This window comes from Uloborus diversus, chromosome 3 (genome assembly GCF_026930045.1).
Source record: "Uloborus diversus isolate 005 chromosome 3, Udiv.v.3.1, whole genome shotgun sequence".
Lineage (NCBI taxonomy): Eukaryota > Metazoa > Arthropoda > Arachnida > Araneae > Uloboridae > Uloborus > Uloborus diversus.
In genome coordinates this window covers 133,762,586-133,787,829 of record NC_072733.1, presented here as the reverse complement: position 1 = coordinate 133,787,829, position 25,244 = coordinate 133,762,586, and the positions used below count along the sequence as shown (strand labels likewise).

Below are 25,244 nucleotides of genomic sequence, written 5' to 3'. Positions count from 1 at the left end.
TTAACATTTTCTTACTGTGAGGAAATGAAAGGAACATTTAAATCAGTTCAATCAATGTCAAATTTACCCCCCCACCCACCAAAAAAATAAATAAATAAATTAACGCTTATTTATAGTGTTTTTTTGGGATTACTATTGCAATATGTCATACAGTAATGCATTTGAAGTGGAGCACTTAAGGAAAATTTAGAAACTTCTCTCTGTTAATGAAGAACATTTGACGTAACATTTTTCATTAACAGAGAGATCATGTCAGACTGTAGAAGGCTCGGTTTTTGATACAAGAAAATTTCCTTTGGGCTCGAGCGGGCTCAGATTTTGTTCTGAGACAATATCATTCGGGCTCGGTTGGGCTCGATTGCAAATTTTCGGGCTCGGGTGGGCCCGGGCTCTCAAAAATGAGCCTGAACTCATCTCTAGTACATACACAAACACACACATGCCTACATACACACACAAACATCTACATGCACACACTCGCACATACACACACAAAAACGCGCATACACACACACATGTCTGCATACACACACACATGTCTGCATACACACATACACATATACACACACGTCTACATACACAAATACACACATTTACATACACACATGTACATAACACACATATACACGTGTACATACACAATTTTACATAAAAACACCCACACCTACATACACACGTCTAGCCTACACAAAAATACACACACTCCTACATACACACGCTCTCGCCTAGTCTACACAAAGGCACATACACCTATATACACACGCTCATGATTGCGAAAAACATAGTTTGAATTTAAAATGCCAAAACTTAAAATTTTCTTTTAGATTTTTTTTTCCTCACATTGTGTTGCTTTAGACAATGCATTGAAATCAGAAACACTAATTCTCACACAGATTCTTCTCCAATGCCATGAGAGAAGGCGATTAATTGACATTTATTCATGGTAATAGGTAGTATTTAAACTAAGTTACTCATAAATACTAAAGAGACACAACATAACTTATCTGTATCTGTAGCAGAGCTTATTTACAAATGCATAAAAGTTAGATCGTGGCAATGGTGAACAATCAGAACTTCAGAACTAACACAAATATGGCAATTGCAGCGTCTCTATACTATTGCTGAATGAACAGCGGATAGAAGAGCCAGTTGTGTGCAGTAGATGTTAACTGGGAGGAAACGGAAAAAATAAGGCATCTTGCCCCGGTCTCCCCTACCCTTTTTTCCCATCCCTTTCGCTGGAAGACTGATTTCTCTTTAAATTCTACCCCCCTCGAAAAAAACTTTCCGTTTCTTTTACGCATTCATTCTCTTTTCTTTTTTGTTTTTAACACTGCAAAGGTTTCCTCTTTTATACATTACTAAAATATGGCCTCTTTTCCTGGAAAATGGGGGAGTGTTTAGCGCCTCTCCTCTTCTTTCTTGTTGAGGGCTTTGTCTTTGGTAAACTTGAATATGTAGTAACTTGCTGGGCTCTTTCTTCCTTAACTTTATTGCTGGGGAAAGGACGTTGTTTTTTTTGACAGTCAAACTAATTACAATTTTGACTGACAAAACTGGACATTTGTGAATCACAGACAAAAACAAAATGTGATAGATTTCAAACACATTATAATCAAGAAGATTTTGTTCATAGAATGATTGAATTTCTTAAATATATTTATTACAAATTAATTTGTCCCTATATACGATGTGACGTTAAAAAAAATGATTATCAGGTTGTGAGGGAAAAGAAATATTTATGACAAAAACTTAGAGAAAGAAAAAAGCCCTAAAATATTACTACGAAAATATTACACAAAATTATACCTTTTGTGCTTCATCTTTATAGTATTTTATCCCACAAGGAACCCTTCCACATTTTCTTCTACTCAACTCAATAAAAATGATGATGATGAAGAAGAGGTATCAGTTTTAGAGCAGGGATTAAAATGGAAGGAGCAAGTCTAATCATTGGCTTAGCAAAAGCTGACCCAAGGACCCCAAGTCATGTGACTCAACAACGACGAATGGTTGGCACGTTTTGCGTGAAACAAGCAAAAAAAAACCTGATTTCTTCCAATGCTTTGCTTCAAAATATATCACATGACTTGGGATCTGTCTTTCATGAATGAAAGTCTTCACTCCCACCATTTTATCTTTTCTCAGTGGTACCAGCACTCCATCTCTCAGCCACATCCGAAGCGTTAACACAAGCATTCAATTTTCTCAATCAATAGCTTTCAAGAAAGGATGAAGGGCAATCTACTTAGTCAGCTGTTTTTCCAAAAATTTCTGTAAAGGTTTATTGAGTCTTGAACAAGTCATCCTGGTTGATTATTCGCGTTTTTGCACCTGCATCTCTCTTTTGTGCGAGTCGTTTATTTTTACAATTCACAAGGTTATCAGTACCTGAATTCGACAGTTTTTATCTCACTTCGTCTTTCTGCCTCTGCCCCCCCCCCCCGTGCTTTCTACAGAGGTGGTCAGTCTTTGTGATCCAGACTGCCTAGTTCATCAGTAGTATTAGGGTCTTGCCAGTTTATTTGCCTCGGAACAATTAGAGTGGGAACAATAAGCGAGTTGGCAAGCAAGTTTCTCCAACAAGAGAGAAAGAGGAAAGAAGAGAAAAGCCATTTGCAGACTAAAATTTTGGGATGGAATTTATTCTTATTTTAAAAATAATTCGGGAATAATTGAATAAATCTTTTTTCTTGGAAACAAACTTCGATTGGAGAAAAAATCGGAACGAAGGGGGATGGGAGGCCCCGGAAGTGTGAGGCCGTGGGCCCCTTCCCCACAGTCACCCCCTTCTTGTTACGCCTCTGACTTCTGGTAATAAAAATCTTGAACTTATTATCTCTATTTAGAGAATTTCAGGCACAAATGAACAAAGATTAATCATTCACAAAAATAAAAAAGTAATTTTCTTTATAGCTATTACTTTTAACTCCACCAATAATAAAGTTTTCAATCACATTGCATTTAGTTTCAACATCCATTTTATCGTTTTTACGTTAAAAAATGCCCTCTGATTCTGTTTCCAGCCATGTGAAATCCTTTACTTTTTTTAGCCCAGTTTTAACGGAAATAAATGATGCGTCATACAAATTGGCTCCCCGTATAAACATCCAGATAATCCTATCCATTATTATTCAGTTGAGTGATTATGGAGCAATGAGTTAGTCTTCCTCAATATTAGTTAGGATTAGAGATGAAAACAGTTGGAAACAAACCGGAAAATTTCCGGAAAAAAACGTTTTTTTCCTAAGAAGTAAATTTTCACTTCGGAAAATTAAAAAAAAAATGAATTTTTTTAACTGTTCAGGGTTTTAATTGAAATTTTCAGCAAAAAGTGATTAGAAATTTTTCCCACTAAAATTTTGATACAATGTCCTCCCCCCCCCATTTTGTGTTAAAATACTGTCTAACCTTAATGCAAGTTTTTGTATGATAATATAATTTGCATATACGAGGTGTGCCTAGAAAAAACCGAACTGATGCTATAAAAAATTTTTATTTTCCGTTATGTACAATTTGATGTTATCTCCTTCAATGTACTCTCCTCCTCGGTCTATACACCGCTCCATACGAATTTTCCACTGTTCATAGCAATGCTGCAGATCATTTTCGGTAAGTCCACACATTACTTCCGTCACTTTTTCTTTTACTGCTTCAACACTCTCAAATCTAGTTCCTTTCAAAGCTGACTTGACTTTAGGGAAAAGAAAAAAATCACAGGGAGCCAAATCAGGTGAGTAGGGTGGATGGTCTAAGATGGGAATGTTGTGATTGGCTAAAAACGTCTTCACTGACAACGCTTCAACATGAACACACTTTGTTCATGTTGAAACTTTCATGAAGAATCTGCCTAACACTTTCCTTGTCAATTCCTGTCAACTCAGACATTGCTCTGATTGTTAAACGGCGATCTTCTCGAACAAGTTTACCGATTTTTTCAATATTTGCATCAGTTTTTGCTGACAATGGTCTGCCAGTGCGAGCGTCATCACTTGTGTCTTCGCGGCCATCTTTAATTCGTTTAAACCACTCAAACACTTGTGTTCGCGATAAACAATCATCGCCGTAAACTTGTTGCAACATTACAAACGTTTCACTTGCAGATTTTCCAAGTTTGAAAAGAAATTTGATGTTAACACGCTGTTCTTTCTGTACACTCAACATTTTTCCGACGCACAGACAAAACATCAACTACTTAAAACAGACGTCACGGGCAGACTGAGTGCAGGAGGCAGATGAAACTCGAGCAGTAGGCGGAGCAAGAGTCACGTGACAGGCCAGGCGACTTTCAGCCTTATTGCATTCGTTTTATTGTTTCACCTGTGCTAGTTCGGTTTTTTCTAGCCGCACCTCGTAGATCAAAAAACGTTTAATAATATTTATCTTGCAAAAAAGCTTAAACCAAAAACCTTAATGAAGAATTTTTCCTTCTTCATGAAACAAACAAGCATAACATCAACCACAAAACTATGTTTCTGCTGACCTTACGAATCAAATGTACAGGGTGCGGCTAAAATACCCGGGCAAGCAATTTTCCATGAAACTTATAAAAAATGAATAAATTAACAAAACACAAAAAATAATAATATGAGTAGACCTTTAGCAATCAGTAAATTTAATTGGTTTCAAACTAGCAGCCTTTTGCAATAATACAGAGATGCAACTGCGTATTGAATTTTTCATTCAAGGGCCACAAGTCCTTTAATTAATCCTATTCCCTATAAAACAATTGGTTTAGAGAGTACGTGTAGTTAGGGAAGACCTTCGGCACCTAAATAGGCCATACAGTGTAATAAATGGGATTGAGGTCTAGCGAGTAGAGCATCCACTCAAAAGATAATATCATAGAAAAAAAAAATGCGCCATGCACCACTCTTATCTTTTTGCCCATATGAATCGGTATGGAGTTCAAGGAAAATGTTCAGTTTACATTGCTGAAGTGCTCTTAGGCCCACAGAAGTACAATAACTTCTAAAATGTCCTTCTGTTTCACTTTTTGATTCATTTTACGGCCTTCATCCACAAAAAACTAGAGATTTTTTTTTCGCTTGTGCTGATTCCATCACAGACCAAGCCTGACTTCGGATTTTGGGGATATTTAACATTTTTTAAGGTGCTTGGCTACAGACTAATTCTTATTCTTCTGGGGGATATGAGCTGGTCGAATACTATCTCTTTCAGCGTGGCCTTGCTGCCCGTCTCAAACGTTTTTGGCATCTTTGAAGTCATACAAATGCCTGAACTTTTTGGAACTCGTAAAACTTCTGTTTGAGCTGTTTTTTCCCTTAGTCGCACTTATCAGTCACAAATTCCCATCTTACGAACGACTGTTCTCGTGGAAACCCAAGGATTTCATTGCACTCACTTTTGGATGACCTGAGGATTAACTCAAATGTTCATTGTTCATTTTGTCAACTTTCCATACATCGACGATCATTTCCAAGCCACTCGAAATGACATACCGTTTCAAATACTGTTTGCCGGTACACAACAAGCAAACAAATTGTTGTTCTACTTAGTTAAACAACTTAAAATAGCAGGTATTTTATTTAAAATTGTAAGAAAACCGAAAAACAATACATAAACTAGGAAATATATTGTAAACTATTTTCTAATAAAGTGAGAGACAAAAATAAATTTGGCACTTATTAAAATGAAATTACCTTTCTTCCATTCCATGATACAATTTTCGTTTGATATTTTTTTTTTTTTTTTGCCGCACCCTGTATACTGCCGTGCTAAGCAAAAAAGTGGAATTTGAAGTTGGGCTCAAGCTGAGATAGTGTTTTAAAGTTTGGCTCTTCAAAATACTTGATTCAGATTTTTTTTCTTCTTTTTTTTAGTTCTTGATCAAATGACCCTAAAGCATTTTATTTATTATGCAAAATACAAAACAGAGAACAAACAAAGAACAACTTAGTTCTAATAACTCAGTTTTGTTCCAAAGTGCTTGTATGACTACTTTTACTACTGTACTTAGCACGGTCATGTGAATAAACTGAAACTCCAGTTTAAGTTTTGTTTCAGCTTAAGAAAAACCAATTTAGTTTTGATTTGAACTTAGACTGGGTTGGAAAAAATCAAAACTCAATAGCTTTTATTTTCAGACAGTAACATTGTATTATTTTTCTTAAAAAAAAAAAAAAAAAATCATGTTTGAAAGTCGAAAATTTCTATTAATATTTCAAATTTCAAAGGCAATCTAAAATATAAAATGTAATTTTTATGATTAGACACACATTACCCATTATTAATGGTTCAATACGACTGGACTTATTTCTGGTGTTTGACCATGAAAGCTCTTAGTTATAAAACAAAAAGATTTTTTTTTAAATTAATCTTACGGGGGGGGGGGGGTTTATGTGTATATCTGTCAAGCAGAAAAAGAAGATGTGTGGATAGACTATATTTTTTAATGCTTAACCCTTTATATGTTCCAAGAAACACAGAGCTATTAAGAAACCTTAATTTTATTCATAAAGAAATAAAAATTTCCATTTTTTCCAAATTTCCCCCCCCCCCCCCCCAAAAAAAAAAAAAGTTAAAAAACTGGTTTTTTTCCTCCACTTCAAAATTTCCGGAAATTTTACATCTCTAGTTAGGATGTAAAAATACCACTGTATTCATTTATTTAAATAAAAGCAGTAGTAGTTTAAAAGCAAATTAAAATTTTCAATGTTGAATTTTCTTTCTGTAAGTATTTTTCCTGTAAGTACTACTGGTGTTAAAAAAAAAAAAAGTTCTGGTCTGAAGCCTCACAGCCCCCCCCCCCCCCCCGCCTTAGATTTGCCACTGTTGAGTACAAATTTGTTTGATTTTGAACTGTTGTTAGGGAAAGAGGAGCGAGCAAACAGCGCGCATTTTCTTCTCTTCATCTCTCCTATCAGAAAAGATAAAGCTGATCTTTTCTGATTGTTTTGTATTAATTTACTTATTTTTTTAAGATTAAAAATTTACTTAAATATAAAATTAGCCTTTTCTCCTATTTCAATACTTAATATATTTTTTAATTCCTTAAATTTGTTTAAATTAGTAGTTTTTCTTTGGTTTTTATTTTGAAGGAAATTAGATTAAAAGAGGCAAAAATGAAACTAATGCATGGAAGCTACCTAGAGTAAAACTTAAATTTAAAATATCCCCGCCTACCTACCAACTTCTAACTTTCAAATGGATCAGAAGTTTTTGATTCTTTCAGCACCTAGAAAAGAGCAGATGATCTTCAAACAGCTGGACAGATCTTCTTGATTCGTTGCAAAGAACATTCTCGATCATGTCCCCTTAAAAAAATGAACAAATCCAAACTGATTTACCAATTTAGGAACTACAATGCCACAGACATACATAGATACACAAGTTAAACTTTTAACACCCTTCTTTTTACATTAGGGGTTAATAAAAGGGGGAATCATAATATTATCTATTGGATTTTCACAGTCTGACAATTTGAAAAAACTGTGTTGAGAAAGAGACCTACAAGCATAAATTCTGTGTAAGAAACATCGTGGTGTATAAGTCCTATGAGTATGTATTTTGTGTCAAATGGGTTCCTATGCTATTAGAAATGAATTTGTCTGTTGAGCAAAGTTGACTATAGCTGCAGAAAAAAGTTTTTCAGTTTTTCTTAAACATAATTTCTATTAGATGAACAGTCTGTTCTGAAGGATTTTTGACCATTTTGAATTGTTATTAGTTCCAAGTTTTTGGGTAGTTTTCTATTTCCTGATTACAGTCAAACCCTATGGACCCCAAATTGTGGATAATCTGAACAGTTTGTGAAGTGAAGGCTTAAAATTAGATGAGAAGAAACTGTTGAATTGTGACATTGTTCAACTGCTGGGTCACATGTTATACCACAGAAAAGTTCAATTTTTGCTCAATTTTATTTCTAATCAATAATTTAAGCCTTACCAGCACCTAATTTAACAACCAATTTTTGCAAGTTTTTCTTTAACTTTAGTACAGGCACTGTGTTTACATATTGTTGACGTTTTACTGCACAATTAATCTGATATAAGTAGTTAGTATAAAGCTTAGAATAGATGGAACAATAGGAGATTGATCAACTTATACACAACACAATCTACACATCATTGAACTGATGTGCGCGACTGACCAGTAGAGTAGACGCTGTTAAAAATATTACCATGCTCATGTACACTCACTTTGTACTTCTCTAGACTGTACTGCACATAATTGCAACAATACCCCTGCTACTATTACGTAGATGATGTATTAAGCACTCATGCTTTATCAGAGGTAAAATTGCTTGATTATCAACTTAAACGAAATACTTTTTCAGATTGCTATTGAGTGAATAACAGGAGTTAAAATAGGCCACCCTGTTAATCCAAGCTTTCTGCAATACAGATTGGAATCTGCCCCAATTAGTTCAGATTGTTGAGGTTCCACTGTACTTTCAATTCTTTGAATTGTAAACCTTCAAGCTGCTCCATACTAGCTCTGCAGTTTCTTCACATAATGACAGTAACATATTTTGACCGAAATAAGACTTTGCATTAAAAACACAACTAACCAATCATTTACTATTTTTTTAATGTGAAATTCCATAAAATCATGTTTTACGTACAGTGACTTTTTTTTAAGTCTTTATTTTCATTTGAACCATTGGTTTTTATCCTTATTTAAGGTTATTAAATAATTGCAGTAGAAATTCTACATCGTTAAGTTAATTTTATTTCATTTTTCAAAATTTGCTTTTGTGTTTAAATTTTGTTAACTTATACAGTTATAGTGTTTTATTATAACTAATACATGGATTGAATCTGTTTGAATTTAAATTTCTTAACCATTGTTTTTGCTTCCAGTATTTTATTGAGAACAATAATAAAAACCACAAAAGAGACCTTTTTTTTTAATAATTTGTAGGAGTTTCCCAAATTGCCATTGCTGTCAATAAAATGGATAATGTGAATTGGAGCCAAGAGAGATATAATGAAATCAAAGGAAAGATGTCTTCATTTTTGAAACAAGTTGGATTTAAGGAAAATGATGTGACATTTGTTCCATGCAGTGGACTCTCAGGAGAAAATCTCATTAGTAGCCCTCAAGCACCAGAGCTAAAAGATTGGTACACTGGACCTACTCTGGTGGAAGTTATAGGTACTGAAATATTATTCTATGAAATTTCAAGCTTCCATTCAACCAATATAACTGCAACTAAGGTTTGCTGCTGATGAGCTACAGCACATCACAGTGTATCAAATACTTCAAAAATGAAAAGTCGAAATCCGCTTATCCCCTGGGGCGTTTAAATTTGAGTCCTAAGATAACCATCAAAAATGCTTTTTTCCCCCTAATCATTCTCTGGGACCAGGGCCGGATTTAAGGGAGGGCAGGCAAGGCTATTGCCCGTGGGGCCTCCACAACAAAGGGTAATTTTTTTACACAGTAAAACTTTTACAAAATATCCTAACTTTCACGAGTTGAAAATATCGAATATATACATATGTATCAAAATATTCGGTATATACCAATGTATAGGATATTTTCAAAAGTATGATGATTTTTTCGAACCCTGATTAGGGGGCCTCCATTCCTTTGTTGCCCCAAGGCCTCCACACTTCCAAATCCGGCCCTGTCTGGGACAATTGATCATTGGGTTTTTACATACTATCAACTTGTTAGTTTCACCCCCCCCCTAATTAACTAGATGTTGGAAGTAAAATAATAATAAAGGAGTGAAAATAGCAATTTGTCATTTGTACACTATCATGGTGTATTTAAAAATCATATTGAACACCAAATTTGATTCTAAAAAGACAATCCTTTAGCAAAGAATGGTTGAACGGTTTTAAATGGCTTTGATATGAAAAAAGTTTCATGAAATTGTTGCAAAGCAGAGGCATAGAATTTTTTTATGCAACTGACTGCACACATTTCTACTATAGGATTTTTTAAATTAATTCTTTATGACATCCAATAATACTTATTTAACTTATTAACATCTACTAAGTTTTTTACTTAATACATATGAAATCTTAATTATAAATATAACCTTCCAAATAGTCTTAATAACTAGTATATTAAAATGATAATAAGGTAATATTTTAAGTATTAATGGCATTGTTTATTTGATTTGAAGAAGCATTTTATTTTGAAATGCAGTTTTTTAAAATTCAAATAGAAATATAGAAACAATAGGTTACCAAATTTATCGTTTTGAAATAGTAAATTTTTTTAATGAGAGGTTTGCTCATTTTTTGGAAGCATAAAAAGAAAAAAAAAAAAAAACAGTTTTGAAGAGATTTTTCAGTTTTGTATGCTAGTTGTAAATAATGGAGATCAGACTTTCAAAGTTTGAGTATACATTCAAATGTTATTTGTTCATTTAGTCCTACTTGCATTCTCATTGTTTATTTTCCCTTTTCTGTTTTGTAGATAATTTCCAACCTCCAGAACGAGCTGTGTCTAAGCCTTTAAGAATGTGCATCAGTGATGTATTTAAAGGAACAAGTGGTGGCTTTTGTGTTGCCGGGAAGATAGAAGCTGGAGCAGTAAAATCTGGTGAAAAAGTTTCAGTTTTGCCAGCAGGAGAACAAGCAGTTGTCAAAGGTTTTCTTCTCTCTTCAGCTTTTACTTGTTATCTATATTATAAGTGCTTTATCTTGGAAATATTTCAGTACTCTTTTGTTACATGTCCTGCAATCCAAATTTATTAGGAAAGATACTAAGTTAATTTTAAACTTAGCAGATATACTTAAATACTTCAAATAGTTAGGCAACTTAGTAGTTCTTTAATTCTTACAAAATGTCCCTTAACAGCCACCTTGGAACAATAGGAACCTATAAACAATGGACATTGTCCTTTACTCCAGACAATCATATACAAATAAGATTAATTGAAACCTCTGAACTACAAATCCTTCAAATAGTGGTAAACAGTCACTAAAAAACCCCTGTCAACTAATTAATGACTGATTAAAAAAACGACTATTGAAACTATTTTGAAGAGTTGGAGACTATGAAGAATATTTTAGCCTAACTTAAAACAAAAGTGACTATTTTGTAAAAAAAGAACCTGCCACAATTTCAGCCTAAAAACTACTGAAATGTAAAGAATATGACGAATGTAAAAAAAGGGAAATTAAAAAAAAAAAAAACTTCTGCTTCAAGTATCATCGGCCAAACTTTTCTAATTTCAAACTCGTTCAGGTCTGCCAAATTACACGAAGAGTCGTCAAATGGGCTAGCGCTGCCTTGTTTATCGCCAAATATAAGTAAAACAGCCCCTTTTTTTCCCCTTGTGCCATCAGGCACCCTGTGGATGGATATTTGATGCATATTTCCTGCCCACAAGAATAGCAATAATAACCTTGTGAAGGGAAAGATTAGTTTCGTTTGGTGGTTGGCAATTACAACTTTGTACTTCCTGGTACAGAAGGAAGCAGTTTAGATTTCAGAAACAAATGCACTTAAATTCATTTCAAAAAATGCTGATTCATTAGCGAAGCAAGAGTTTAACACTAGAACGGCGTGAGGTGACATTTCAACACCTTAGTATTTTAAAAATTATGCAAAATGTGAAATTCGCATGGGATCCATACGAACGTTTGTCACTTTTATTTAATATGTAAGGAAAACCCAGGTACAAAGTTAGGAGAAATTAGCTTTTTAAAAAATGATTTTATAGGTGAATTTACCTAGAACGCCAGTGTGGTGTCTGCAATAATTTTATCTTCAATATAGTGAATTTATTTTTTTTAACAGCAGTTCTATAATAAGCGTCAGAGTATTGAACATCACCAATGCCTGTAAGCAAATTTTAATTTTTCACACCTGCTTATCACCTGATAGTTTCTGTCACCATATGAGCGCTTATGTGACATAATTTATCAATTGCATAGGGCTTTTGGATTTTCTTTTTTACTGAGGTAGTTGATGCACTTGCATATGTGTTGGCAGCTCTTTGGATTATTTATGATGCTTTTTATTCGAGCGTTTTATATTATCATAGTTAGAAAATTTTATAATGTCTCGCAAAAAAGGCCGAAATGAGCAGAGAATATATCAATAATTCCTAAGAAAAAATAAAAGTAATGAACATGAATTTCAAAATAACAGCCCACCAAAGTGCAAAAAATGTCAGGTAAAAAATATGTAATTTAAATGTGGCAACCAAAATATGTTTTTCCTGTAAAATAGGTAAAAGAGTAGTATGTGGAAAAGGCACCAAACCTATAAATTATCTCTGTGTTTAATGTACATAATGTAAGTAAGTTTTTCTGAAAAATATTCTGCATAATTATTTTTTTCCTATAAGTATGATAAATTATCTATCAATAAACTTGATGTCATTTTATTATTTTATTACCATTCATAAATTAAAAAGATATTAAAATGAAAATCGCATTTAATTTGTTCGAATATTTTAGTTTTGACCAGTGTCAAAATGACACCAGTCGGCATTCTAGGGGAAGAAAACGTTCCGGCGTTCTAGTGTTAAAGGTGCAAATGCATCAATGTTAGGCATTTTAGGTTAATTTCCATCCCAAACTTCTGGCAATTCTGCCATTTTCTCTGCTTAATATGTTCTGCATCTGCAATATTCTGACAAGATTATTTAATGAACATAGAGTATTCAGTTTTTCTGAGCAATCACAAATTGCTTATTAAGCTCACTTAGTTGACTTTCGCGTTGCTCTGATTTTTCAGATTATTGTGACAATGAGAAGAAATCCAGCTTGTTTTAATATTCATTAAGAGGACAAATTTTCACCACCACGATTACAAATCATTTGCGCTCATTCAAGGCTTAACTTAAGTAGATTTTACTTTTAAAAGGGAAAGGTAGCTGTAAAATTAGTTTTTTTTTTGTGGAAAACGTCACAATAATGAACTTAAAATGCAAAGCTTCAACTAAATACAAAATTTCCAGGTTACTAATCCCTATCATTTAAGATTGATAAGAAATAAAAAAACCATGAAGGTATACTGTAAATTTAATCTTAATAATGAGTATACCGGTGCAAATTGCTACAATAACCAGACCTTTGTTACCGCATCCTAATGATCTTTTTTTTTGGATATGCCTCATATTAAAGTTTATGAAATAACAAATACACATTCTTTGTATGATGTCAAAAGGTTTTTTGACGGTGAATACAAGGGCGTATTCAGGTGGAACTATAGGTGAAGGGGGGGGGGCAGGCTATTGGATAGTCAGAGTGTCAGTTGTCCCTGCTCTTGGATTTTGAAAACTGATCATGCATTTGTGTATGCATTTTGCTATTTTTCTTTAAAATGCATTGAGTATCCCCTTCCTAGTGAAAATATTCTGATGTGATGAGCCTAGAAGAGATAAAGTGTAAACTTTTTCAGTGAATTGGGGGGGGGGGGGGTTTGTGCGTAATGATACACTTTTTTGTAAGAAGTCTGTGGAATAGGGGAGTGTTTTTGTTCCTGTCGTGCATGCGTTACTTCCATAGCAGTATTGTGATGGTAACCAAACTAAATACAAATAATTTTACCTTTTCAACAAGCACACAAAGAAGAAATTAACTGTTTAAAAATCAGTCACAAAGTTACTTGAGCCAAATTTATTAAAAGTTTACAAATAGAATCAAATGTACATTGATCATTTTTTTTTTGTATCATTCTTTTTAATTTTTTTAAAATTTAAAATATTTTCTGTTTTGGAAAAAGGGCTGCTGCCCTCCCTTGCTTCCCCCCCCCATCCAATAATCAAAATAGTTATTTTTACTAGCTTATGTTCTTGCAATTAAGGTTCTCATTTCAAAATAGCGCCTATTTAAATTAATTACTTATGTTCCTTTGTTTCAAAGACTAGTATGAACTAGTGATACCAAATATACTGTAGAAGCGGGGGACCAGTTTTAGTACATTTCTGACTGTAATTACTCAACATTCATTCGGAAAAAAAAAAGTTGCATTATGATTATAATTTAGGATCTTGACTTTCGATTCCGACCCTGAAATAATTTGAAACTGTACCCACACCCCCTCCAGAGCAAGTTGTCAATCTTAATACAGTAGTTTTTATGTATTTAAATACCATTTTGATTTTTAAAAAATCTTCCTGAAGGGATTCTCACTGTGCTAGTGCACTGCGAGTAGTTTATTAAGTCCTGAACTATCTGCATATGGATGAAAAGATTGGACTTTGAATAATTAATCTATTTCTCTATTCTTTTGCTACATCTTTAGGAATAAATTTAAAAGTGAAGAAGTAAGATCTAAAATTTTGCATGCATGGTTAGTAAATAACTACAAACCTTACAATGTGATTTTTCTAAAATAGTCGGACCTTAGTATTTTGGTACTAACAGTAAGAATGATCTTCCAGATTCTGAAAAAAGTATTTTCATTAAAAAAATTAAGCAGCCAGCAAAGTGTATGTCTGGTAAAGACTTTGTCAATATACACTGGTGTCCAAAAGTTAAGCATAATTAATAAAATGTGAGAAAACTCTTGTAAATGCTTATAAAATTATATAAAATTACTTATGGAGATTCATTGGTTGAAGAAAAAACATAATGATTTTGCAAAATATTATAGTCGATGGCATCTTGCACGAAACAGGTGCACATGTCGGAATGTGGATAAAATGGCTCACACGCTTTAGAGAGTCGGGTGTGTTTCATGCAACTGCTATATCAAGGAACATTGGTTTTATTGAAAAAGGATTAATAGTGGCACAGAGTCAATGGACATGTTTGCGAAGAGAAGAATCATTGGAATGCTAGAATCTGGAAGATCACAAACCAAAGTGTCTTGTATTCTTAATGTGCCTCAGTGTTTAATCTTGAGACTGTGGCTAAAGTTTTAAATTGCGGGAGATGTTATCCAATGGCCAGTAGCATGCTGACCAAGAGTCAAAACCGATCGCCAAGATCAATTTCCGGCAATTTCTGCGTGACGTCATAGCTACAGCTGTGCCAGAGAACTGGGTTCGGCACTCAGTGCCACCACAGGAATAAATTTCGGGGCTAACTGTTTACAGGAAACTCAGTCATGTTGGTCTGTATGCCAGAAGACCAGCAGTTTGCATTCCTCTCACATTGCATTCCTCTCACATCAGTGCATAAATGCTCTTGTTTAAATTGGAGCTTTCAACATTGGCATTGGAGTGTGGGATAGTGGGCCAATGTGATGATGAGTGATGAGTCTCGCTTTACTATATAGAGTGATTCTCATCAGGTAACAATATTGAGAGAAAAGGGAACATGTTTTCAACCGCCAAATATAAGAGAAAGACATTTCGTGTCGGAGGGAGTAATGATGTGGGCTGCCATTATGTTGGAAGGTCGCACCGGCCTCCATATTTGTGGGACAGGCTCAGTCACTGGTAAAAGATACAGAGACGAAGTTCTTGAGCCTTATAATTTGCTTGTTTTGAGGTGCTGTCAGTCCTGACTTCATATTTATGGATGATAAAGCACCATGTCACAGAGCAGCTGTGGTCGACAACTTCCTTGAATCAGAAAATATCCAGCAAATGACGTCGCCAGAGAATTCCCCTCATTTGAACCCTATCAAGCATGTCTGGGATATTCTCTGGAGACAACTTGCAGCCCTTTCGCCTCTTTCAAGCTCCGTTCCAGAGCTAAAAAGAGGTCTCCTGCATGCTTGGAAGTGTTTGAGCCCACAACTCATCCACCATGTCATAGAAAGCATGAGTGATCATTGTGCAGCATGCCTGGTTGTCGAGGTGGTCATACACATTATTAAACTTTATCATCATTTTTTTTCTTTCTTTTTTTGTGTAAAGAATAAACTCCTCATATGTATAATTTTCTTTCAAACTATTTTTTTGGACTATAAAAATAAATATTACAGTTTTTTTTTGAGTAGTTTCATTGTTCTGTAACTGTGTTGCACTCACATATCACGTTTCCTCCTATTCCGATGTATATTTCATTCATTACCCACATAAATAACAATTATGCTTAACTTATGGATACCAGTGGCCCACCTTTCTTCCGCGATTGTAAAATAAATTCTGCTGTTTATGTCAATGAGGGCCTGCATAAATATCTCTTGTCATTCCTAAAAAATGCAAAAGCTCTGTACTCTTCTGGCAATATTAAACTAGTACTTTGTATTACTTAAAATTAGCAAGAGATTGGTTTTCGCCAAAAAAAGTTGAGTAGGTTGATAAGAAATTCAATTCCTTCTAATACTCCTGAACTACACCTATTAAAAATTGTTGGACTTTTGTTGAACAGATGCTTTGTAAAGATAGGGAATGGGCTGAAAATTTCTCAACTTTTTTGAAAGTATGGTTGCAAGGGAGCAAAATTAAAATGTGCAAAAATTAATGTTCACCTAAAAAGCAAAAGCTGAATATTCTCTCAAATATTTAATGAAATCATAACCTTTTCCCTCCTATAAAATTAGTTTATAATGTTAATAATGCATAAAAATTGTTTTATTTTCTGTGTTATTCACCATCTAAATATGTGCAAAACGTTTTGGGATAAGACATATGTAGAGCAATAAGTACCAAGAGCATCCATATCAACTTCCATACACATTCCAATCTTACACTTGGTTGCAAGGGAGCAAAATTTAAAATAAAATGTGCAAAAATTAATGTTCACCTAAAAAGCAAAAGCTGAATATTCTCTCAAATATTTAATGAAATCATAACCTTTTCCCTCCTGTAAAATTAGTTTATAATGTTAATAATGCATAAAAATTGTTTTATTTTCTGTGTTATTCACCATCAAAATATGTGCAAAACGTTTTGGGATAAGACATATGTAGAGCAATAAGTACCAAGAGCATCCATATCAACTTCCATATACATTCCAATCTTACACTTCCAACCATATACATACGTTATACAGAATCAAATAGTACACTTATATATACATACGGTACTACTGGCCATTCTTACATGGCAGTCGGCTGTATCTCAAGTTACAATATATTGTAAGCAACCCAAACATCATCAAAACAGCATATGCTGTTCAAGCAAAGTGGAAAATAGTGTGCAGAAAGTAAAGAATATTTCTTCAAGGAAGCACAATAGTTGTCACAAACCCGACCCGGCAGTATTGTAAAGGCTACGCAGATCCTAATCAACATTATGACACTGCCAGGATAGGTTGGCTCCAACTATAGTGGTGCCATTGGCTACCTTAGCTTGAAATTATGATTGCATTAAAAATCGTTTTATATTTATGATGCTTGATGCATGTAGACTTTATTGATGATAATTTTCATTATCTCTGAACAATTTAAAGAAAATTTGATAAATTATTTATTTTACAACCGTAGATTTTAGATGCTCATTTGTTTTTCTTCATTTATCCTATTATTTAATGAGTTTTCGTACATCTTCAGAGTGCTGTTAAGTGTGGAATTATACTATGCAACACTTTCTGACATTTTTAATGAGATATTTATTTAAAAAAATTTGTTTGAGGTTATTTTTTCAAGCCCTTTAAATAATTTTCAGGTATTACCCTGGATGATGGTGCATCTCAAATTTGTTTTGCGGGTGATCATGTTATCATGCAATTGACTGGAGTGGATATTAATAATGTTTCAACTGGCAGTGTAATCTGTGATATTGAAAGACCAGTGAAAGTTACTTCTTCATTTGAAGCTCGATTAGTTATCTTTAATGTTACTATTCCCATTACCAAAGGATTTCCTGTGATTTTACATTATCAGAGTTTTAGTGAACAAGCTCTTATTAAGAACTTAATATCTCTTTTAAGTCGGAGCTCTGGTGAAGTTATCAAGAGAAGACCCAGGTATGTGCATTGAATATAATTTACTCTTTTTTGAAAAAAAAAAAAAAAAAAAACGAAACAAAATCATTAGTTGTACTTTTGAAATTATTTCATGGATTTTATTGTAGGGGTGGCCAATTTTTTTTTCCAATTTCAATGATGGGTAGTACAGAAAAGGTGCCATTGGTGGTGCAAGTGTGCATAAAAAAAATTTAACTTTTGTGGCCTATTTCTTAATTTGCCACAATTTGTTAAAATTTCAACAAAATGCTGCTTTTTGATGTTCTTAGCAAAAATAGTAAAAAAAAAAGTGTTTCTCATTTTGATGATGGGTAATGCAGAACAGATACCATTGGAGGCATTAAACTCCCATAAAAATTTTTGAGATGTGTGATAAAATTCCTTCCTTTGCCGCAAATGTGTTGAAGTTTGGACAATTTTGTGTTTTTTTTAAATGTTTGAAATAAATGTTGTAAAAACGTTAAAATTCTTTTTTCTCAATATTTATCTGAAATAATTATACAGTTTACCACATATGAATATATGCCCATGCCAATAGGGTGCAAAAACCTGCTTATACTACTATTCTAGGCTATTTCTGTAATGTTGCATGTGCAAAAGAAAGGAAAAATACTGAAAATTTGAGCACAATCAAAAATAGGTACTTGATAGTTTGTGCAACCATTTTAACTGGACTGTGCCCTCCAGAGTCTCAAGGCAGCAAACTAGGACCTATTGGGTAGTCTAGGTAACACACAGCTGCCTACAGAACTATTTGATTGTACTTCATTTCCTCGAAAACTAAAGAAGCCCTAAGATATCTCACACTGCTCGAAATATGAATTGATTTGCCGATATGATTTGCTTAAGTAAGTGACCAAAGTAAATATTGTGGCCATCCTAGAAATTCACAGCAATGCAACCACAGCAATGGCAATTAATAAAAATTAAGATATCAAAACTTTGTTATGAAAATTAACGGAAGCCGCAATTCAAAAAAGAAATAAAGATTAACAAATTCAAGAGTTTTAAGTTCAAAAATTTAAATTTAGGATTACGGAGTTCTACAATCTGTTCGATCGGTTTCTCAATTAATATCAGCAAATTTTCACTCATGACTTGTCTTTCTTCAGAAGAAACTGAAATAGTGTTGATTTTAGGATCTACAGTCTACTTTACAGATCCTACAGCAGTTGTGAATGGAAATAGGGGAGAGCAGGGCTAGTCATGACTTTTTTGTCATTTAATATTACTGTAAGATTTGAACTGATTTAAAACATTTACTGCATCATATCATTAGAGTAAATATTGTGCAATTCATTTATAAAACAATTATCGATATTTTTTAAAATTTTTCATGACATACAATGAAATTTGTATAACCTCTAAGTTTGTCTCAACTTGCCCCATAGCGGGGTTAGTAGTGACTTGCTTAAGGCACATTATGACGCTTAAAAAAGCTTGAAAATACATTGTAACATGTTCAAATTATGTAAAAAATGCAATTAAATGGGATATTTTAAGTTAAGAATGAAAAAATTATTCATTTATAATCGCTTAACACAAAGAAGAAAACCTTCATGTTTTCAATAACACTTTAACACTAGAAAGACGGCGTTTTGCGTATACCTAGAAAGACTAGCAGCGGTCACTTTGACCGCCATACTTAAAAGATTAGAAATTTCCTCCTTTCGGGATTTTTAACCATAGAAAAGATTTGTTTCAACATGTCTGAGTTTAATTTAACAATTTAATCGTAATATAGTCTGCAAAAAAGTCTCAGACAGCTTTTTTTTTTAAGTTTATGTTCGATCAAGTGAAATACACGCTTTACACAATTGGCACTGAGAAAGAGCAAATTTGTGCAAAAAATATATATTTTTTAAGCATGTAATAACTAACAAGTAGTATAATCAACCATGCATGTGTTTGGTTTAAAAAATATCCAAATATCGTAAGATACCGTACATTACTATCATTTACAGTATTTCGAAATACTTATGTCATCACGTCACCTGTATATTAGCCATTAACAGTTTTTTTTTTTTTTTTGCAATCAGAACAAATGCTCATAGAATTATTTCCGCATAGTTTATTTTCACACTATTTTAATCTTTTTCCTGAGGTAGATACTTATTTATCTGCAGCAAAATTGATCAGTGGAGGTGACTTGGAGGAAATTGGAGAAATAGGCGTTCTGTTTTTGAAATTTTCCCCTTTTTTTTCGGCGTCAGACCCTTTTCCCTTTTTCTTTCACTGCTTTTTATATTTTGAGCGTCAGTTTTTATTAGCAAGGTTTCTTCTGATTCTAACTGAGAAGAACAATCCTTTTCTGCAAATCTAGGCTCCGAAAAAATATTCACAATAATCTCATGAAAGCAAACTATTCTCATCACTAGGAATATATGTCTCTTCAGATAAGTCAGACTGTTCATTCGAACCATAATCTGTTTTAGATAAATCTGCAACAGCTTCAGGAATTAATGTTCCTATAAGTTTTGCTTGTCAACAGTTCTTCTCGACATCATGAAGATAATTATGTGACTGAGCACTTCATTATCATCGAAGAAAATAAACGTCGATGCTTCAAGCAAAGCACATGTTTTGGTGCACAAAAGAGTTCCAGAAAACATTTTTGGAATTTACCTGTTTATAATTACTTCTTTTTAGATCCAAAGTAATTTCACGTGTCCAGTCACATGCTTTTCAAATTTACCTTTTTCAACTTTGCTCCCTGTGCAGATAGCAGAAAACTGAAACCATGCAACCAGCTGGTGTTTCGCATTTTCCTAACAGTTCAAAGAATTAAACCTGACCAGCAGGTACTACTCAAGCTCAAAAGAACATTTCTCACCCTGACAACTAACAACGTCCATAGTACACACAACTGATAAGAGAAAAAAGAAGAAAACGGATGCATAAAGAAAGGTTCACTTAGCGGTCAAAATGACCGTAGTCAGTCTTTCTAGGTATAAACATTTATAGGGACTATAATAATAATCCTAAAGAAAAAAAAATACTGTTGTAAGATCTTGATAAATGGTTAGAAAAAGTCAATGAAGGAAAAAGAGTTTGAAAATTAAACGCAGCAAATATAAGCATTTGAAAATCGTTTGCGGTCAAAATGACCGCTTCCGTCTTTCTAGTGTTAAACAAAATGAAAATAAAATAGTTAAATTATTAACACTTGTAAACTCTTTTTAGAGACACGTTAAAAAACTGTTAATCAGGAAAGATAAAATGTAAACCAACACTGTTTTTTGTCCTCATTAATCTTTGACTTGGTACAAGGTGTAGGCCCATATCCTTCAAGTCTACCTATTTTTATAATCACTCTTCATCATTGCTTGTTTCAACATCCGATGTGGTGTTAATGCAAATAAAATACGGTTTCTTTTTCGGTACAGTTGACATGAGACCAGTTTTTAAGTCTCATGCATTGTACCCAGTCTTCTAGGGGTCTAGAAATTTTGTATTGTTCCAAGCAAATTAGATATAATCAATTTTTATCATCTTCAGTTCATCAGTTTTTCATCTGAATCTTTTTTTTCAATTTTTCTAATAACGTTGGTGTAATTTTTTGTGCACTTTTTGGCATTTACGTTTTTTCTTCTATTTGTTTTTTGTGTCCTCTTGCTTTTTGTTCTTCTTAAATTTTCTCTTTTGGTGCAATTGCTAGAATGACAGGTTTTAAAACATTTACGAGCCGAGTGCTTGCAATTCCAATTTCCAGCTTTATGTGGCCGTCTTTTTTCTATAAAAAAACTGCTGTTAAAGTCAACTGTCATTGACTCATCTAATTCAATGAGATTTCTCACTTCTGAAGACTGCTCTGCATTCTTACTATCATTGACAAAATTTATTGCTGAAGTGCTGGGTTTGATAACTGCTTCATATTTATTATTTTCACAATCATTTTAGTCATCAACGCTCTCATCTTTGAGGGATAACAGACCAAGGCAAGTAGTGACTCTGTCACAACGTGCCTCCTTGACTTTGTCACAACTAGCCCTGTGTTACACCATTTTGAACTTTACTTGATAGTTTCTGAAATATCATAATGATCAACAGATGAAATACATAGAATAACAGCTCAAAACATAAGTATTAAAATAATATTAGGAAAGTTTTCACACCTCTTTTGTGGCAAAGACAATTCCAACGCTGGTCACGAAATTTACTTTTGCTGTAGAAAACACGATAAATATTGTTATCTTGAAAACAGTCCAACTCTATACTTCCAAACTTACAAAAGACACTGAGACCATCAACATGCATACTTACATGTGAAAACAGGTGTTGAAACCTATTGGCTCAGTCAGGTGGCTTGATGTCACAACTTGCGTCTTGCACAACTAACCCCGGTCTCCCCTTCTACTAAAATAGTGACAGAAGCTGCAAATGGCATCTCTTTTGAGGAAGTGATGCTTCAATTTGGAAAAAAATCTAGAGAGGGTGTCCGAATATCTCTTTTCCCAAACATCACTAAATATCGTCTAAAACTGCATTTATAGAACAATAATTTCGAAAAATTATTTTCCAGGGTCAATATTATTTAACTAAGCTCAAAATGCACAAAAGACCATAAAATTACATTGTCTTCCATTAACGCTTCATTAAAATATCTTAGAAAAAATGTGTAACAGGAAAATAACACACAGTTATTTTTATCAGGGAGCTATTTGAAATTAGCAGTGTTAAAGTTGGTCCCCCCCCCCCAATAACTTTTATCTGACAACGCCAAAGTTTGATATTAAATTGACCTCTATTTTCAAACACTAAAAGTTTTTTTTCTGTGAACAAGGTTTTTTTTAATTAAAAAAAATTATTAGTAAAATAATTAGAACTTAGCTAAGCCATTGTTTATGGTTACTTCTAATAGGTAACACTTTCAGGTAAGAATGAAAAAAAAAAGAAAAACAAAAGGTTTTGAAATTGAAAAATATTTTCATTCAAAAGTTACACATTCTGGAGAATGATCCTGTATGGTCATTCCATATTAAATCAACAAATGGGCCATGCCACACCATTTTTGATTTTGATGAAATTTGGTAGATAATATGTATTTAATATTCTCAAATATTCTAAAAAATTTCAAAATGCTAAAGTACAAAGCCGCTACATTGTCCTTTAAAACGAAACAAAAACTGACTTGTTCTTTTTGGGCATAGAAGAGATAAAAACCTTTAAATAAAATGCTTGTTTTTGGTGAAAAGTTATGTTTCTTAAATATAGTTAATAAAAATTGAAAGCTATTTGTTGTTCAAAACTACATTCTGTAAATGTATTTCTATGAAATTTAGTTTTTTTAAGGTATTTTTCCAGTCTACTTGGCCATTTTAAAGTAATGTACAAAAGTTATCATTGTATAACTTTAAAGACTTATATCTCTTCTACGGCCCAGAAAAACAAGTTTTTGTTTAATTTTAAAGGGCAATATCACGGCTTCTTACTCTAGTATTTTCAAATTTTTATCATCTGTCAATTTTGTGGAGTGAAAAAAACCCATTTTTTTTAGCCATTTCATTAGGAAGGACTACTAGTATTAACCTATTTTTTCTGTGCTTCTAGTATGCATTTCTAACTACAAGAGGAAAATAAAATAGGCTCCTACTGTAAGTCCATCATTGACTTTTTTTAGGCTCTAAATGACGAAAATGATCGAAATAAAAAATTTCCATTGTCAAATCGGGGTTGAAAAAGTGCTGTCATTTCAAGCCTAAAAAAGCTGATGAGGGACTTACAGTAGGAACCTATTTTTTTCCTGTTGTAGTTGGTCATGCGTACTAGAAACACAGAAAAAATAGGTTGATACTACATGATGAAAAAATTGCCTAAACTGAAGAAAAAACGAGTTTTTTTCAGTGCACAAAATTGACTTGTGGGTAGGTGATGAACATTTGAAAATACTAGGGTAAGAAGCCATTATGTTATCCTTAAAAACAAAATTACATCTCTTTATTTTCTAGGGCGTAGAAGAGATAAGAGTCTTTAAAGTTATGCAGTGATAACTTTTGTACATTACTTAAAAGAGGCCAAGTAGACTGGATAAATGCCTTAAAAAATACCATCTAACCAATTTTCAATGAAATATATTTGCAAAATGTAATTTTAAACAACAACTAGCTTTCAATTTTCATTAACTCTATTGACGAAACATAACTTTTCACCTAAAACAAAAGTTTTATTTAAAGGTTTATCTCTTTTATGCCTCAAAAAAAGAAAAAAAAGACAGTTTTGTTTCGTTTTAAAGGGTAAGGTAACGGCTTCTTATATCATTTTCAAATTTTTATCACCTAAAAAACATCTTATTTTTGAGGAGTAAAAAAGCCCATTTTTCTTTTTTTTTCTTTTTTTTTTTTTTTTTTTTTAAAGTTTAAGCAATTTTTTCGTCATGAAGAACTACTAGTATCAACCTATTTTTTTCTGTGCTTTTAGTATGCATAACTAACTTCAACAGAAAAAAAAAAGCTTTCTACTGTATGTCCCTCATTGGCTTTTTTAGTCTTGAAATGATGGAAAAGGCGCTTTTTTCAACCATGATTTGACAACGGAAAATTTCTAGTTAGGCCTAACTTAAATCATTTCTCGGTATGCACAATTAAAAGTTCATTCTTTCATCTTTACAATAAACCATGTTTGATCTTCCTGCTAGTTTAAATAAATTTACTAGAGCTTTTAGAAAAAGAATAAAAAATGGCGAATTTCACTCATCCAATCAACAAAAAAATGAGCTATATCTTATGAATAAAAATTTTCCAAGAAAAAATATCACAGTGGGGGGGGGGGGGGGTACAGATACTCATACATATTATCTACCAAATTTCATAAAAATCAAAAATGGTACGGCATGAAAATTCCTGAAGATTTGTTAATTTTATATGGAATGACCCTGTAGTGACTGTGGATAGTGTTAACATTTTTTGAAACGTAATTTTTAAAGTTTGTATCAAAAGTGTTCATTTTTTTTCCAATCTTATGGTGCTATTATTAAATTCTTTGTAGATGTTTACCAAAAAATAGTAGTGCTGTTGTTGAAATGGAAGTCAATCGGCCTATATGCATTGAACTTTTTAAAGAATATAAAGAGCTTGGACGATTTATGCTTAGATGTAGTGGATCTACTATTGCTGCTGGAATGGTAACATCTTTAACGTAAGGCCAGATAATATGATTATACTGGTAAGCATTATTTTATACTTGTTTGTTGATAAGTAGTATAGCTAGTTTATGCTTAGAACTAAGATAAATCGAGCACAACGCGTTTGTCAGGTTGGAAAGATGTTAGTTGCACATTATCTAGGTTTTCAGGCTGCTGTTTTGATGTTGCTTTGAAAAACACTTTTGCAGAAGCAAATTTTGAATATTCAAGAAACTGAATTTGAAATGAATTTCAATAAGATATTTTCTTTAACTTCTGTGTTAACACATACTATCTTAAAGTGACAAAGCTTTATTAGTAAAACTTTTACCAAAATGACTAATCCATGGGAATAGCCCCGAAGGTTTCTCGCTCTTATA

At 33.1% G+C, this 25,244-nt stretch overlaps 1 protein-coding gene across 3 annotated transcripts in view; it reads left to right on the top strand.

Annotated features, from left to right (window-relative positions):
- Window positions 1-25,244, top strand: part of LOC129218588 (HBS1-like protein) — a 163,711-nt gene that overhangs the window by 98,231 nt on the left and 40,236 nt on the right. For all 3 annotated transcript variants that reach the window (XM_054852902.1, XM_054852904.1, XM_054852903.1), the window contains exons 13-16: window positions 8,887-9,120; window positions 10,399-10,572; window positions 17,444-17,744; window positions 24,729-24,905. In XM_054852902.1, the coding sequence (XP_054708877.1) occupies window positions 8,887-9,120; window positions 10,399-10,572; window positions 17,444-17,744; window positions 24,729-24,882 (863 nt within the window). In that variant the 3' untranslated portion in view covers window positions 24,883-24,905. The remainder of the gene's footprint in view (window positions 1-8,886; window positions 9,121-10,398; window positions 10,573-17,443; window positions 17,745-24,728; window positions 24,906-25,244) is intronic.